Genomic DNA, 17537 nt, shown 5'->3' with positions numbered 1-17537 from the left:
TTCACAGTATACAAAAACAACCAACATGTTAATTCTGTGGATTACAGATTTCAAATTCCGTCCTCTGCGGAGCTCCGTGTCACAGGGTTGCCGGTCCCAGCTGACCTTTGCGTGCCCCTGATCGCCCCGCAACAGTGCTCATCGGATTAGTTTCAGCAGAACTTGACTTGCCTGGCACTTTCCAGGAGGAAAAAAGTCAAAGGCAACAAGCAGGCACTGACGTTTCAGGCCTGTCCGGCCACTGTCGTCGGCCCCGGCTGAGCGTTAGACACTCCGGGGACTGTTGGAAAACCAGTGGTGCCTGGGGAGGCCCCCAAGACCAACGCGCTGGGGACCCCTGGGGGTCCCACCCCTCAGTGTGTCTGGGAGACCGCCCGGAAAACCTAACACGCAGCTGGGCCAGGAGCCGCTGAGTCCACGGCGGAGAACGCGAGGAAGGAAGGAAGACCAGTGGAGAAACGGGGAACCGTCGCCGGCCGGCTCCGCATCCACCCACCGCTCGGCGTCCTCAGAGGCGGGTGAGTCTCCTGTCTCTGGCCCAGTCCTGGATCTCCGCCTGCCCGAACGCCAGGTAGAACAGCAGGCCGAGCACGTTGACGGCGGCGGACAGGAAGAAGACGTGCCTCCAGCCGGACACCGCGTCCTGGGGCGGGAAGCGGGGTCGTCAGCGTCGGCACTGCCTCCCCGACGGGGCCCAGCAGCTTGGTGCCGGGCGGCGCTGGCCTCAGAGAGCGGAGGGGCCGGCTGCGGTGGGCCCCCCGCGTCTCAAGGTGCCAGAGCAGGTTCGGTGAGCCTCGGAGGCAAAATGACTCCCAAATGAGCCCTGGGGGCTGGGTGGGGGCGGACTTTTCTTTAGACCAAAATAGATGAACCTGCCCTGACGTTTCCTCTGGATTTTGGACCTCAACATTCGCGAAAATATCCTGTTATTTATTCAAACTTATGTCTGAGACACATCATTAAGGTCTCGTCCTTCCAGGGGGGTCTGTGTTGTTTTGTTTGCGGCCCTCGGCCCAATCACAGACCCCTCGGGCGGCCGTCCCCGCAGGACGCGAGTGGCCGGCTGCCCGCAGCCTGGAGGGTGAGTTCGTTGCCGCCGTCACAGGCACTGGTAGCAGCTGTGTCAACAATCGACCCAGAACGCGGGTCCCGTAAAAACGTCTGACAACAAAGTGAAACTGACTTTGTCAGTGGACTCTGTCTGTCCTCCCATCCCAGCCCAGTCCCGCCTTTTCACCTTCCCCAGAAGCCCCCACGTCACGCGGCACCTGCGTCGTGGCCACGCGCCTGCTCTGTCCACCGTGATCACTGCTCGTTGAATGGGCCTCGGACACCTGCTCCCGTTCTGAGACGCCGAGGGGTCTCTCCTCCTCGTCTTCCCCCCTCCCCGCCCCGACTTCCTCTCTACCCCGAAATGCGTCCTTCGCTCTGGGTGTAGCTAAGAACCTCTCGGTGCCTCTGTGCCGCCAGAAGCCGTCCCGCTGTTTTCTCGGCCCCCTGAACAGCTCCTTTCCACCAGCCTGACGTCACTGCCTGTAGAGACTGCGCCCTCCCTTTCCCCGGGAGCCCGCGCCCGGGGACCCGCCCGGCGTGTGCTCCGGTGGAGCTGTGCGTGGCGGTCTGCGCTCGCTTGGCCCCTCGGACCCCAGTCCTGGAGTGCAGGGCCCCGCCGCGGCCGGCGGCCAGTAGATGGTCCCACCTGGCTGATGAGGAAGCCGGTGGTGGTGGAGGAGATGATCCCCGCGACGAGCCCGAATCCCCGCGAGACGCCCATGAGGAGGCTGGCGTACCTGCGGAGAGGACGTCGGGGCGGCCTTACAGGGTGCTGCTGCCATCCACGCGGCCGGCGTTTCTCTCAGAACGGCTTTTTGGCGGCCTGGCGTGGCTGCGGCTCGGCGCTCACAGTGCAGCCGTGCTCCTGAGTCTGTGTCTCAGGCACCTGAGACACCCCGGGCAGCGTCCACATGCCGCCCCGACCTGTCCTGGTGCCGAGTTGGCGGCCGGGGGGTGGTGGTGGGGGGTGCTCTGCCCCCTGGAGCGCAGGCTCCTCCTTGGGAGTTGGTGGGGTGGGCAGGACACAGGCTCGGGACGACCCGCCCGGGTTTAAACCCTGGCCCGGTCACTGTGTGGCGGTGGGCCTGTCCCCTGCCCGCCTGTGCCCCAGCCCTCACCCCACGTTGCTCAGGGAGGGCCCTCCCCACTCGGCTGTGAGGGCTGGGTGTGCGGCCACGGGAGGAGCCCCCCACGCCCCCCACCACCCTGTAGGGTCCGGCTCGTGGCGAGCAGGTGGGTGTGTGGGAGCAAAGGTCCCCAGCACCCGGGGACCCTTTCCCAGAGCAGCTGGCCCGTCTCTGCCGGGGAAGCTCTCCGCCCCCAAACCCCTCAGGGCAAGGCCTCACGCTGACATCGCTACGTAGTTGTCACCGTTCTGCCGCCGTTTGCTGGAGGGGTCACAGGAGGAAGACCGAGGCCCGACACCTCGGAGCGGCCTGGAGCAGGGGAAGCCGTGGGCGAGGGTCGTACCTGGGGGCGACGTCTAAGCTGTTGACGATGAACCCCGCGTCACACAGGTTGCTGGTCCCAGGGATCAGTATCAGCAGGACCACGGTGGTCACGTAGCTGGAGGCCACGAAGGGCAGGGCCACGGCGCAGAGCGACGGGAGGAGCAGCCCTGGGCAGGCGGGGCCCGCGTCAGAACCCGAGGTGGGCCCCGCTCGGACCTCGTGGGGGAAGGGGGATTGGCGGGTCACCCCCAGCCCGTGTGCCGGCCCTCACCCAGGGACGAGAAGAGCTTCCGCACAGTGACCAGCCTGAGGAGATTCCTGGACAGGAGGAAATCGGCCAGCTGACCCCCCAGAATCGTGCACGTCGAGGCGGCGACAAAGGGCAGGGAGGACAGGACCCCGCTCTGGAGGGAAGACATCCATCCGGTGAGCACCGGGGTGCAGGAGCCGGGACGTCACAGGGCTGCCGCTGGCCGGCCCCCGACAGAGCGAGTCGTGTGCGGGGAGGGCCCGAGCGTCCCGGCCTCGGGAGGGGGCCTGACGCTGCCTCCGGAGACAGCGACGCCGGTTCCCGCGAGACCCCGAGGACTGAGCCTCCGGCGCGGCAGCAGCGTGGCGGTCAGGACCCCTCTCCGCAGCGGCTGTCTCCCCGAGCGGCCGTGCCGTCCAGGGCCCAGGGCGGCTCTCACCTCCGTCCGTCCTGCTGCCGCACCCGTGCACAGGGACCTTTCTTTACGGTGCCTCCTCCGAGGCCGCCGTGAGGGCGAACGGCGTGGGCCCGGCCAGAAGGGACCGGGAAGCGTGGAGGCACCTGCCCAATGGCCACTGTTGCACCCGTGTCCGAAGGGCACTCACCTCTCTGATGTCGACGTGGAGCACGGAGTGGATGTAGGTCGGCAGGTACGTGATGATGATGGTGCACAGCCAGAAGTGGCTGAAGAACCCCGTGAAGATGGCCCACAGCGGCAGGCAGCGGACCATGGCCCTTATGGGGACAGAGCGTCGCCGGGACGTGGGCTGGAAGGAAGCAGCCGATCAGCGTGGGCGTTAGGACGTGCGCCCTGCAGCCTCGGTGTGGCCCCCGGGAGAGGGGGCACCGTACCTGCTGCGCCAGCGAGGACACGATGTGATCCTTTTCCCTGACGCTTATGCACGGGTGACGCACGGGGTCATCGTAAATCACCGTGAACCACAGGAGACAGCACGCACAGCCGATGCCGCCTGGGGGGCCGGGACCCCGTTAGTCTGCAGGTAGGTTTGTGAGGTCGGGGGGGTTCCCTCTGAAGTGGACACCTCCCCCCAGACACACCCGATTCATGGTCATTCCACCCTGAGAACCTCAAGCTCCCACTTCTTTATTTCAGTTCTTCTTTATTTCAGTTCTCCTGCAAACCTCCTTTTAACCAAAGCTCTCCAGGCACTGCCCCTCCAGCAGAGACTGCCAGGGGTCAGCGCCCAGCCCTCGGGCCACAGCAGGGGCTGAACGAGTGTCCCGTTGCCTCGCAGACTCATCCTTCCCGGGACTCGGTGCTGACGGCGCTGCATGCCGCCAGCAGCAGGTTCTAACTCGCACCTTATCGTCTCGTTTTGGACGACCTGAACGGTCAGGACTGAGGGACAGCAGCATCGAACGTCCACGCAGCAACCTGAATAAAATCTGCGCGGCGAGGAGAAGCCTCCAGCCCGCTGCGAAAGACCGTGCGCTCGCCCAGGCAGTGCCCCCGCTGCGGGTTTCCGGAAGAAGCGCTGCTCGACGGTTTCCAGACTCCATTTGTGTCCGTGCACCCAGGCGACCTGGGTCAGCACCGTTAGTGAGGACGCTCGTGCTGAGTGACACCAGCTGGTCGTCACGACGGGACAGACACTGGCGTTGTTGCTGAGATTTGTCTCTGTGTGAGAAGGCTGGGGGACTCACGTTCTGTAAGTTCCCTCTAACGACAGGCTCACACATCCCTCTGTTTACGAGGCTGTGAGTCAGGGGCCACGGCGGTGCAGTGTGTCACAGAATGGATTCCGCGGTCGGAGCACTTCACAGTCTGGTGGCGACAGAGAAGCGGATGCAGATCATCAACACCCGCACAGCCGAGAGGAGACACGTCGTGAGTAGCGCCGAGGACAGGACGACGGATCTGCCGGGGCCGGTGCCGGAGTCCCCGCAGGAAGGTGCACGCACGTGGAGGTTCACAAACAGGCCAGAGCACGGGCCTAGGGCGGCTGGCAGCATGTGCGTCCTGAAATGTGAGGGCGCTCTGACAGCGGAGTCAGTCGCCAGCCTGGAGCTTGGCCGCGTGCAGGAGGAGGCCTGGCGTGGCCGACGGTGGAGGAGACTTCAGGGAGATGTCCTCTCGGTTTCTCCGAAGCCCGTGACAGGCAGCCACTGCCCAGACTAGAGTGAGAAGCCCCCAGCCCTCACGTTCCTGGTCCTCGTCCATGCCACGAGGCCCCTGCTGTGCTGCGGGAGGGGTGTGGCTGAACGCCTGCCTGGGACGTGGACGCACGGGGGCGGGGGGAGCGACTCACCGAAGATGTAGAAGATGCAAGGCCAGCCCAAGGCCTGTGAGATGAGCCCGCCCACACAGAGGATGATGAAGGACCCGCACGCTGCCCCTGGGGGGACGAGGGAGAGAAGCGCTTAGGGGCACTGCAGAGGCTGAGACCGAGCGGCCCCCCTCCCTCCCCGGACGGCGTCCCGACGGTGCGGTGCAGACCTGCAGTTACTGGGTGACGAGGGTCTGACCGCTCGGACCTCCCCAGTGAAGTCATGTGAAGGAATTAGAAATAGTAATAATAATAATAATAATAATAATAACCCCCTAACAATAACTGCAACGGCGGCTCCTTAGCCCCGACCTGACTGCACCCACGGCCTGCCTGGGTTTCCTCGTGACCAGAGTCACCCTGTGGCAGGTGCTGGGGACACGCTGTGGGGGCGGGAGGTCGGGGACAGAAAAGCAAAGGCTGCAGAGATTCAGTTCCAGCCCTTGCTCCCAGGGAGCGGTCAGTCCAGGTGGAGAGAAAAGCACGAACACAATTCACCGTCACCAGGAAGATCCCGGAGTCTGACCGTGAGTTGCACAGACCCACAATTAGAAATGCCCTTTACACAGTGACACAGCACTCACGTGAACACAACACACACCCCCTCCAACAAGTTCCCAGACTCGGCCCTTGGCCTCCCTTGTGCAATACAGGCCTGCTCTGCTCCGCTCTGTTCTGTTCTGTTACATTCACTTTCATTTCTAAGTGCTGGTTTTGACCCGCCTAACAGATTTCGTGGCCCTGCCAACGGGTCCCAGTTGGAAGAAAGGAAGGATGGAGAACATACATGCAATGAAACTACAGTGTGTGCTCTCTGAGAGCACCCACGAGGAGCAATTAGAAGCCCTGATAAACCTGGGAAGTGTTTACACGTGTGGCTTCGGGAAAGAAGCTGGGGGTGGGGGGGGACAGGGGGCTCAGCAGGAAACTGAGCAGAGCCCCAGGGAGGCTGAGTGCAGCGCTCGCTCGCAGGGGGCCCTGGGCTGGTGCACAGAGGGGCGGGGCGGGGCGGGGCGGGCCCTGGCAGCTCACAGCGGGGAGGCTTTGCATCCAGGCCCCAGGAGGGCCTCCGTCTCTGCCCCCCACGGAGGAGCGCAAAGAACATTCCCCAGCAGGAGAGCAAACACGGCCACCTGTGCTCCGGGGGGGCGAGAACATGGCTTTGCTGGGAAGAGAAGGTGGGAGGAGACGCAGCTGGTGCCAAGGGAGCCCCGGGGGGGTCTGTGGGCTGAGCTGAGGGGTGTGACCGCTGCAGTGGGAGGGTCGGTCGCCCCGGAGGCAAAGTCTGCAGGTGCCCGAGTGCTGGGCCCCGAGGGAGAGGCTTGAAGGAACCCCGGTCTGGTCTGCAAGCGCACACCCTCAGAGCTGCCAGGGGGCGCACAGCAGGGATGAGGCTGTCGCCTTCTGAGTGAGGCCGCGCACTGTGTCCAGCGTGGTGACCTCTGAGGGCGTGCTGGGTGGCGGGGGTTGGGGCGTGGCCACTGCAGGCACTCCAGGTCTCGGTCCTGCCACCTGCTGGCTCTTCCCTTACTCTCTGTGTACAGGGGCCCCCCCCCCCCCCCACGCCGTTGTAAATGAAAGAGACGGCACTGACATCCGAGGGCTGCGAGGAGGACTCGCTCACAACACCACAGGGCTCAGACTCCCACGGGTGTTTAAATTCTACCTTGCAGCCTTTCTCTCCTTCCCACCCTGAGTTCGGTAGTCTTAATCCTCCCCCGTGTGTCGTTGTTAAAGTGGTGTTTGTACCGTGTACTCGGCCTTCCCCCACTTACACCATTGCCTGAAGTTCTACCCCCCCCCCCCCCCCCCCCCCAGTGCTTTCGCAGCTCACGAGGGCCGTTCCGTGCTGAGCCTCCGGGACGTCCCGGCTCAGGTGGATCTTTCTTATCCGCTAGGTGACCTCGTGCATGTTGAATTTTCCGTCTCCCCCAAAGCATCCCGTGCCCCGCACGGATGACGGGGGAGGGTGACGTCGTGACACAGCTGCGGCCCGCGGGGGAGCGCCTACCTGAGCCCGCGATGCTGGTGAGCCTGCTGCGTTCCAGGGGGGGGGCCCACTTTGCCCAAATGGTAAACTGGCCCGTCCACGCCATTCCCTGAAACGAAAATCACGAAGGCCTGTGGTGGCGGGTAGGATGCAGGAATCTCTATCTGTCCCCGGGAGAAAGTGCCTGGGTACCTGGGCCATGCCCTGGACGGCCCGCACCACGACCAGCAGGGGCACTCCGAGGTCGGCGGCCCACGGCGTGAAGAGGGTGAGGAGGGAGGAGATGAGCAAGCCGGCGCCCAGCATCCGCTTCGCCCCGAATATCCCCGCCAGGTACCCGCTCGGGACCAGGGTCAGGATTATCCCGTAGTGGATGGAGCTGAAGATGATGCCCTGCGTCTCGGGGCTCCATGCGTACGCCGCGCTCTGGGGAGGGGTGGAAAGGAGAAACCTTTGCTAAGGGGGAAACTTCACAGGCAGGGCTGCTCGGGTTTGCTGGGACCCTACCATGAAACAGCAAATTCGGATTTTTGCTGTTTCTTACCCAACTTAAACATTCCACTTTTTCCAAATAACCAGTTATACCCCGAACTGGCTCCTTTCCAAGGACGGAAAACCAGAGGACGAGAAGGAGAAAGAGGGAAAGAAATGGTTATGCCAGCGGATGGCAGGACGATGTAAAGGCAAAGCAGACGGTGAGAGACGGTTCGTCTGTGAAGGAGCTTCCTGTGTTTGCTGCTGGTCAACGGCGACGTGCTGACTGTCGTTTCAAAGACCGAGGGACATGCAGCGTTCCTGAGCTCTCGTGACATTCAGTCCCTCACACTGGGTTTGGGGATGATGGTCTACACTTCGCAGGGTACTTCGTACTAACAAGGTCACATTCTGCTTCCAGTGTGACCTGGTAAAGAGTCTGTGGTGGCCCGCTAGATGAGAAAATGAAGGTTATAAATTCGAAGTGGAGAGCCAGAAAGTGTGAAATACGACATTTCATCCACTTAAGAGAAATCATGCCAGCTCTGTGACTCCTGTTGGAGTTCCCGTTTGAGGAGGAATTTTGGTGGCACAGGGACGCGGAGGAGCGGGCAGCACTTGAACCACTCCTCGAAGGATGCCCGCGATTTGTGTGAAGTGAAAGGGGAAGATTCGCTCCCGCTGGAGCGCACGGAAAAGCGGGCTCGGAGTGTTCGGAGTGGCACCGGAGGATCGGAGGTGGAGGACGGGGCTCCGAGCTGCTCTGAGCGGGTTTCCTGCGCCCCTGGCCGAGGGGACTGTGCTGAGAAGTGGTCCAGACTCCGAGGCGCACAGCACGGCTTGGGCACCGGGCAGGCGCCCCAGGTTCTGGAGCAGGGCACAGGGAGTGCGCGGGATGAGTGAGGGGGAGGCGATGGTGAAGACGCTGGGGCCCGGGACCGACTCATGACCCCCGGGGATGGTAAGACGTTGCAGCTGGTGCAGAGGGGAACTCAAAGAACCTTGTGTGTGTATGTGTGTATATATATATGTACACATATAGAAAGTAATGCTGAAAAACATTTGAAATAACTGGCAAAACCGGCTTCTTCACCTGAGGGGCAAGTGGGGAGTATCGCCGTTTGCCACCGGACAGATCGGTGGGCAGAGCTGCGGGCCGACCTGGCGGCGTGCATGGCTCAGACGGTGAACCGGCCGGACGAGAAAAGGAGCCGCGGCCGGCACAGGGTTGGGCGGGAGGATGCGCTTAGACGCGCCTATTTTTTCACGGAAGACGCCCAGCAACCTGTTCCTTTTTAGAAGTTTTCCCATTTTTCCCCTACAGTCCTCCGTCTTGTAAGTATAAGAACCTCCGTGAAAGATTATTTTTATCATAGAGTTCAGCCTTGGCTCAAAGAAAAATAGTTTCGGTTCGGACAAGTGTGTCCCGGGACATTCACGCTCCTCTGTCCACAGAATCGCGATAGGAGTCCCCGCACCCCCCCCCCCCCCCCACCCGGCCATTCTCCCTCCTGCTCGCTCACCCCAGCGCCGAGCTCCTGCAGGGGCCTGCCGGGGTCCTGGGGCGCGTCTGCACGAGCCCCATCCTCGGAGGCGTTGGCCGCAGCCGGCTGCCCGGTGTCGTTGACCATGGCGATGACGGCGATGCTCAGACTCACCCGCTGCGTGATCATGGCGAGGTTGGTCAGGTGCATGACCACGGCCAGGCCGCAGCGCAGGGAGCAGGGAGGTGGGCCTGGGAAGGGCGGCAAGGAGGTCGGGAAGGAGGGCGGGAGGTCCTGGCGGAGCTCGCCCCTCCCACTGAAAACACACAGTTCCCCCCCTCCCCCCACTGAAGTCTTAGACCGCTACCCTCCTTTGTCACTGTCTTTCCTTAGCTTCAAGACAGTGAATCTGGAATCTGGTCATGGGGTAAAGCAACAATGGGAAGCAGACAATAAACACAGAAACACCTAAATGAAGGTGTTTACGCCACTTTGCTGCCACATGGGAGTGCAGAACACTTCTCCCAGTGGCCGGCAGGTGGTCCCGCCCGCACGCACATCCACTCGCCAGAGACCCTGGACCTTTGCACCCCTCAGCTGCCTTGGGGTGCAGCTAGCCAAACATCCAGGACCTTCTTTTAAAATGTCCGAGGGCGGGGCGTACCTGAGCACTTCCGCTAACGCCAGTGTGATGGCCACGTGGACCTGCCTTCCTTTGTGTTCAGCTCCTTACAGAATTAATGGGGAAGGCCATCTTTACGGAGTTTGTTGGTGAGGAGGTGCTGGGGGCATATGCACTATGTCACGAGAGTAACGTGTTTTCTTCAGTCCCCATGAAGTGGAGCAAGGGGCCGCTATGGAAGTGTTCCCGTGTGACTGATGGAGTCTATTATCATATATATGTGTGTGTGTATATGATATATTGCATATATATATATTGCATTGCATATTTGGAGAACTTGGACTAAAGAGAAATGAGAGAACCTGTGAGGAAGTAGATGAAACTATAATGAAAGAAATCCCTTTTAGCAGCCAGTGGGCTCAGGGAGGGGATTGGCTGCCTGCAAAAGAATTATTTCCTTATGAATGGAGCTTCCCAAGTGGGGGGCGGACAGGGCCCACGACCTAGCGGGGCCTCCTGCCCTAGCCTGGGGGTCATTCCCTTCCTCACGTCCTGGGGTTTAGTGATTGTTTGGCTCGATTTCAGATGACAGCTCAGCAGGTCCCCTGAGGAGGGAGCGGCGGCAGGTGGCAGGAGGAAGGGGGGAGCTGGTCCCATGCCACAGCGAGAGGAGGAGCAGAGGGAGAGGACACGCACGGGACATGGGGACAGTGACCACTCCGCCTCGAGTCAGCTGCAGGCGCGACAGGCGACCGTACCTTTCCTGGGGGACGGCTTCTCGTCCATGTGGCTCCTCTGGGAAGTGTCACCGCACTTTAAGGCAGAGGCCACCTCGGCCCCGAATCTCTTCTGCCACCACAGGCTTTGATCTACGGGAAGAGAAACAACCCAAACACAGCACACGAGTCGCTTTTTCGTGTTAGTGTCGCCTTCTCACGGGTCAGTGAACGCGTGGGTGGCAGCCAGCTCTGTGGTTCATGCTCCGCGGCACGTGGGGCGCTGCGACGCTCGAGGGGTCTCGTAGGTCTGCGTGGGAAACTTGGGTGGAAAGTCCCAGCCACGTCATTCAGGTTCTCTACCCACCCGTGTCCTCCCGGTTCTGAGTGGAGCTGAAATGGGAACAGGGCAGACCCCAGAGAACCGTGTGCGGGGAGGCCAGGCCAGAAGACAGGGAGGTCAGGTGACGCGCAGGAGCCGAGGGGCGAGTCCAGAGCGGCCCTTGCTTCCACCCAAACACGTTTCTGTCCCCTCGGTCCCATCAGGACAGTGTCCCACGGTGTCGTCTTTGAACGTGAAGGGCGACGCCTGTAACGCTTGGTGGTATTACCTTAAAGTCTCGAAATGTTCACTCTCATCTCTGCTGCACACTGTCAGGACACTTTGTTAGACTGAAATAACTTTCTTTTTTTTAAAGATTTTATTTATTTATTTTTAGACAGAGGGGAAGGGAGGGAGAAAGAGGGAGAGAAACATCAATGTGTGGTTGCCTTTCATGTGCCCCACACTGGGGAACGTGGCCTGCAACCCAGGCATGTGCCCGGCCTGGGAATCGAACCAGTGGCCCTTTGCTTCACAGTCTGGTGCTCAGTCCACTGAGTCACACCAGCCAGGGCTGGTCTGAAAGGATTTTCAAATCACCTGTGAAATCGAACTCAGTGGGGCCTTCTACTACAACCATGAATGAATCCAGCTATTCGGACAGGTGAAGAGAACTTGTGGCCCCAACAGGATCAGAACTGGTGTCTGTGTGTCAGCCACACTGTCTCTGGGGACACCCACACTGACTTTAGGAACCATCGTCATTCTAAGAACGTTGTCGGTTTTGCAGCTGCTCCTAAACTGAAGGATCTGAGACTTTGCAAACACCCAGTCGTTGTTCCGCTGCCTCATCCACACCCTCACGTGCATCCTCTCTGCACATACATTTGATAAGACCCACCCTCATCCACAGGGGCGTTCCTAACCTGTGGCCTTCGGGAGAAGAAGCATAAGGAAAGATACAGATGAAGAATCTTGCCCCCAAACACTCTTTGCAGCCTTACTTATTGCCACACAACGTTAGAGACACAGTAGGGGTTCGGTGAGCCCATTTTCATAGATGGTTATCACGGACTGTATTAAAATAACATGCTCAGTGGTACCTGGAAATGACCGCTCTTGGGGACCACGCAGGCGCTGCGCCTGGGCTGACGCATGGACGTCCCCAGAGAGACACAGACTCACGCGGTGGTCACGCCATTCTTCATGATTTTCTGTATTGACCAAGTGATTTTCTGACACTCAGTTGTGACTCACCTGGCATTCAGAAGGAGCTGAGCGTCTTAGAAAGAGCAGTAATTGGGCTTCATTATCACGGCCACCAGGGTTTTCTGCTTGTCACGTGCCTCGAGAATTCTGGGAGTACGATCTCCCCATCCAAGTTTTGGAGTTTCCTTACTTTGACGACCATGAACCCAAACGCGAGACAAGGCCAGCAGCGGGGAGCTTGGCACGGGGCCCTGCCTGGAAGGCGCTCAGTCCGCGGGGCCGTGGAGACCACCCGTCAGTCCAGCGCTGCGCGCTCGGATCCCAGCTGAGCAACTGGACCTGCTGCCCCGCTGCCCCGGAGCCGGACCTCCCTCACTTCCCTCGCTATGTCGCACCGCAGCCGCGGCGGAAGGTGGCGACTCTCGCACTGCGCCTGCAGCTGCAGGAACGAAGCTTTCCCACCAGCTTCGGTGAAACGTTCCCGCACACGGAACTCCGCTGCCGAAGACACTCGGCCATCCTCCGCCGGCCGCTCATCCACTGCGGGGAGGGCCGTGCGACCGAGCCACAGCGCGGGCTGAGCCCGCACGCACCTCCCGGGGCCGCGCCAGCTTCCTCTGTTGACCCGAGGTCCCCTCCGCGCGCACACTTTCAGCGCAAGCACGTTTTAAGCCCAAAAGGGTAGCTTCTTTTTGAGGCATTCTACATAGGAATGGATGGGATTTTAAATTGTTTTAACACAGAAGGAAGTTTCCTGATGGAAATACTTTCAAATTGAGCTTCTTGAATACTTAAAAATCAAAACAACTACTCTTTCTTGAAAGCTTTTCTTCTCAGTGAAATCGTACCGCAAGCCATCACGGCCGCGGCCTTTCCCTGCCCATCTGCAGCCACCCCTGCCTTAGCTTTCCTGGTTTCAGCTGCTTCTCTGAATTCTGTCTCACAGCCACTCTTGCTTGTTAATTCCCGTCTCCTTTGCGTGAGACGCATACGGAGAGCGGGTGGACATCCCAGCCCGCTCTGAACCAGGGTCTTTCTGCGAGGCACTAATGGAAACTTCTCCTTCCAGGGTAATCTGAGAAGCGTGAACTCGTGGGGCCTGAGTGCCGGCGTAACCGCCGGGCACACAGACAGACAGCCTTGGCTCCGCGGCAAACACGGCCCAGGGCCCGCCTGCTCAGCAGTGACGCTGGCAGGGCAGAGAACCCCACAGCCACGGCTGTGAGTCGACAGAGAGAAAATGGGGGGGGGGGGGGGATTGAGTTAGAGGAAAATCCTTTCTTTTAAAAATAAAATAAAAAAGTAAATTTTTTTATTTTTTAAAAATTAATAATTCTGATGCAATGTAGAGTTGCATTTGATATAAAATTAATAATCTAGACAATGGTTTGTGTATAAACAAAAGATTAGTTTTTTCCTCATTCCTCTTAGTCCCGAACTTGCTATTTTTCTATAACCCTCTTTCGGCTGCCCTCAGATTCTCGGCAATAGTCAGCCCATGTTGCGTCACCCCTGTCAGGAGTGTCCCCGTGTACTCAGAGTGAATGTCAATGTGGTTGAAAGAGCGCGGATCTGCATGTCAAAGGGCAGCCTGGGCTCTGCCCCCGCCGTTCTGGGAACGGGGGCAGAGGTAACCAGAGCACTCGCGCGTACAGGAAAAGTGGGGTAGTGCCCCTCCCCGGGGCTGCTGGGAGGGAAGATGGGGTGGGGGGGGCACGAGACGTGCCTCCTCCCGGTGCAATCTCACGCGTTGTGAGATGTGACTGCCAGCGGCAGCCACGGTGGCAGCGGGCAGGCACAGTGTCGGCCAGCACTTGGACTTCTCTCGGATTGCAAAGCAGAGGCAAATACCGAGTCCAATAAAAATGCTTTTGGTTGTGAAATTGGTTTTAAACTTTTCAAAGTGGGTTCCTGTGGACTAGAACGCACGCCACGGAGGAGGAAGGGATGCACACGACTCAGACACCAGAGAACGTGGGAACACAGGTTCCGTGTTCTGTGTTAGTGACACCGCCGGCCTTTTGCGAGATTGCAAAAGGCTCCGAAATAAAATTGGTTATTCCAGTGGATTGCTTATGTCACCTATGAAATCATTTATGAATTTAATCTCGGAACAAAGTGTCCTCAGCCCCCACTGTGGGCACTCTGAGAAGGCAGGGCTACACCAAATTAAGGCGCAACCCGGCACTGCCCGTGGGGGACGCCCAGCTCAGCTCCTCAGGAGACGGCTGGTGTGCCACACACCCCTCCTCCGGTGACCGCCGCAGGCCCGTCTTCCGGGCCAGTGCCGTGCTGTCCCGGGGCGCCCTCCCCGAGTTCTCCCGGCTTCCTTCCCATCACGCCTGACCCTCGTCCTCCGGATGCCTCCGGTCGGCTCCCTGAGCAGGTGGTCTCCACAAGCACCACGTTCTCTTGCCTCCGCTCTCACACACGGCTTTGTCCATATCCCCCTTTTCTCGAGAGGCAACTCCGAATCTATAGAGCAATCTGAAGACACACTCGTCACAGTCCCCGCCCCCAATCCCAAACCTCGTTAGCTGGGATCCGGGGTTTTAATCCACAGCCACAGCCCGCCCCACGTGGCACGGCACCAAGTGACCACTCGGGAGCCTTGCATCAGCCACCATTGCCCACAACGAGTGCCCCTGGCACTGCTGGCCCCCAGCCCTGTTTGAGGGTCTCGATCGAATCAATTACCTTGTTTAGAAAGTCTTCATTCTGGGGCCAGAGGCCATGCCCGGACGGGGGTCCTCAGGCTGCTGCCCAGGCTCGCTCTCTGGCTTCGCCTCAACCCGCCCCCTCCCTCTGACGGGTCTCAGGTCAGTTTGCAGGCGTCCTCCGACCCGAAGAGGAGAGAGAGGGCCACATACCTGCACCATGAAACCCGTCTCCGAGCCCTCGCTCTCAGGCCGCCTTCAAGTGGTTTCTGCCCCTTCTCCCCTTGTGGACCGTCCTGCGTCCCACGGGGACAAACAAGACCATGTGGCAGGCAGGCGACAGCGGGTCTGGGAGCCCAGTCTGGCTTTGTGGTTTAATGTTTAACTTCATGTTCAAGTTCTCGCTGCCAGACTGTGCATCTCAGAGGGCGACCCTACGATCTCCTGCTTTCACCGGCGCACATGGCCAGAGAGGTCCCGGAGACCTTCCTGGAAGGAGGAGCTGGGCTTGGCGAGGTGCGGCGCCTTCGCTTCCTGTGCGCCCTGTGGCCCAGGTTCCTCCGTCCGTACAGAGGGGTTATATCGCTGGGCTCACGGGGCCATTGGGCAAATCAAACAAATTGTACAAGCTGAGTGGAAGCAGGTCTCCCCGCAGTGAGGAGTCCCCTCGAAGGCCTCCGAGAAGCCGGGGCGCCTTTCCTGATGCACTTGGTGCCTGAAGTCTGGTAAACGGGAGCTTGGGTGACCAGGCTCTCTTCCCGTGAGGCTGCCCCACCCTTCCCTCTGAACCCCAGCTCCGCTAGACTCCTGAACTCGTGTCCTATTTGTGATTCTTGAAGTTCAGACTGTGGTTGCTACTGGGTTCCCCACTCTGACTCTCGATCCTTACAAACTGCGGCCGGGGCCAGTCCTTCAGGCTTTATCAGCTGCAAATGGCAGCAGCTGAGCTCCCCAGCCCCAGTTAGTCCCACCCCCCACCGCAGCCTGGCACCTGGGTTCAGCTTCTCGGTTCCTCCGCATTAGCCTCCGATGCTGCTGTGATAACACGGACTAACACGGGCTTGCCGACTTGCCGTGTTCATGTTCCAGTTCTGCGGGTCAGAAATCCCAAGTGGGTTTCGGTGGCTAAAAACCAAGGGGCCGGCAGGCCACCTTCTCCCCGGAGCCATTAGTGGAGACGCCTGACTGTCTCCAGCCCTGGAGACGCCTGCTTTCCTGGGCCTGTGGCCCCTTCTTTCACCTTCCGATCTTCCCTCTCACCGCGGCCCTCCTGCCTCTCTTTACTGCGACCCTTGTAATTGTGTTGGGCTCCCTGGGGAAACCCAGTACCGTCGTCCCATCTCGAAATCCTTAACGTAACCCCACGGGTCACGTGCCCCTGCACAGGCCGGAGGGGTCAGGGTGTGGAACCCACACCGTCCACCCTGAGGAGTGAGGGGGAGCTGGGGGAAATCGAAATGACACCTTCCTTCCTCCACGCTAAAACCCTGCCCCCTGACTCGTCGGAAAGCCACCCTGGGCCTGATCGGCCAACGGCAGTGGCTACAAAGAGCACAACTGAGGACGTCCTTTGCCTCGTCTGCCCTAACGGTGTGGCACTTCCTCGTATCCGCCGAGGCTCAGTGTGACGAGGGAGCGGCCTGGTAGGCGAAGGAGGCGAGAGTGGCTCCCTGGGTAGGAGGCCGCGTGAGAAGGAAAGGGCTATCCTGGGCCGGGGCCGGGGCCACAGGCGGGAGCAAACCGGTTCTGCAGGGGGCAGACTGTGTGTGCACAGCACAGCCCTGTGCGTGGGCTCTGCACACGCCCCGCGGGGCCTTCTGTGGTGGAGGGTCGCAGTGCCCACAGCACTGGGCGCAGGACCTGGCCTTGCCTGCTCAACACACCCGAGCGGACTGAACAGACGGTCGATGCCGGAGTCACACGCCGCCGAGAGCCACCGTGTCTGCAGCTGGTGCAAGCCCCTCAGCCCGTCACGATTTGTACAGCTCAGTGAGCTGCGTACTTAAAGACCACACGTCTGTAACGCAGATATATCCAGGGGGATGGCAGCAGGGAAGGTCGGAGATTCTTTAAAAATTCAGGCCTCTCTGGCCTGGTGTTCATGGCTCTTTCCAGTCAGACTAGTTCAATTCCACCCTCTTTTTTTTTTTTTTTTTTGAGCAGTTACTGTGTTCCAGACACGGCACTGGCTTCTGGGAACAGCAGTCTGTTTCTGACCAGACCTGGGGCTCCCCAGGGTGCAGAGTCCGCTGGGCGAGACGAAACAGGAGACTGGAAAGCGGTGACAGCCAGCAGCTCGATGTGGCCCCGGGTGTCAGAGGGAGGCAGCCTGGGGGCGGGGCTGTGGCCCATCCTCGCTGGTGGTGGCGGGGGGTGGGTGGGGGGGGACACCTTCCTGAAAGAGCAGAGTAGCGTGTGGGAACCTGGGTTGTTCCGCACGGCGGGGGAGGGAGGGGGGCAGTGAGAAGGGAGTTTGGGGAACTGACTAGAGACGTGATGAACATTTTTAAAAAATCAATTACTTTTCCCAATAGTAGAGGTCATTAGTCAGGAACGGAGAAAAATGTTTTTTGTTGTTCTCTAGCAATGGTTGGGTAACTAGTAAGTTGGTTAAAAGAAACCCTATAGAAATAAATAAAAACCCAACACATTTAGCTCATTCACATAGAATTATATGTGTGTGTAAATATGTACACACATCTATCTATGTGTGCATGTGTAGACAGACACACAAACTCACACACCTGGAAATGTGAAACCTCAGACCCTCCCCGGACCCACTGAGAGACTTTATCCCCACGACCAATTCACCTGCGTGACAGACTTAAGAAGGGCCGTCTTAGGGCAGTGGAAGAAAATTTTGAGGAATTTTCTCAGGATGCAGAACAGGAAGACAAAGAAAAACGCACCTGAGAATGCAGTGAAGATTTAGGGATGGTAGGCAGAGGATTCTGTCCCTACCTCCAATGGCCCGGTCCGGAGAGCAGAGGGAAATATTTGCAGAGATGACCGCTGAGGATT

The 17537-nt window shown here is 59.6% G+C and overlaps 1 protein-coding gene across 1 annotated transcript; it reads right to left on the bottom strand.

Annotated features, from left to right (window-relative positions):
• Nucleotides 1-444: 444 nt before the first annotated feature.
• On the bottom strand, nt 445-14803 carry LOC114489443 (sodium-dependent phosphate transport protein 3-like). Its single transcript, XM_028503421.2, has 12 exons — nt 14730-14803; nt 10371-10481; nt 9030-9241; nt 7225-7458; nt 7054-7141; nt 5025-5111; nt 3607-3725; nt 3360-3521; nt 2776-2908; nt 2524-2671; nt 1700-1790; nt 445-643 (listed from the first exon to the last, which is right to left on the bottom strand). Exons 2-12 carry the CDS (start codon nt 10396-10398, stop codon nt 509-511), a joined length of 1437 nt encoding a protein of 478 aa, XP_028359222.1. The 5' UTR covers nt 10399-10481; nt 14730-14803; the 3' UTR covers nt 445-508.
• Between the last annotated feature and the right edge of the window lie 2734 nt (nt 14804-17537).

This window comes from Phyllostomus discolor, chromosome 14 (genome assembly GCF_004126475.2).
Source record: "Phyllostomus discolor isolate MPI-MPIP mPhyDis1 chromosome 14, mPhyDis1.pri.v3, whole genome shotgun sequence".
NCBI lineage: Eukaryota > Metazoa > Chordata > Mammalia > Chiroptera > Phyllostomidae > Phyllostomus > Phyllostomus discolor.
This window is presented reverse-complemented; position numbering and strand designations above follow the sequence as displayed.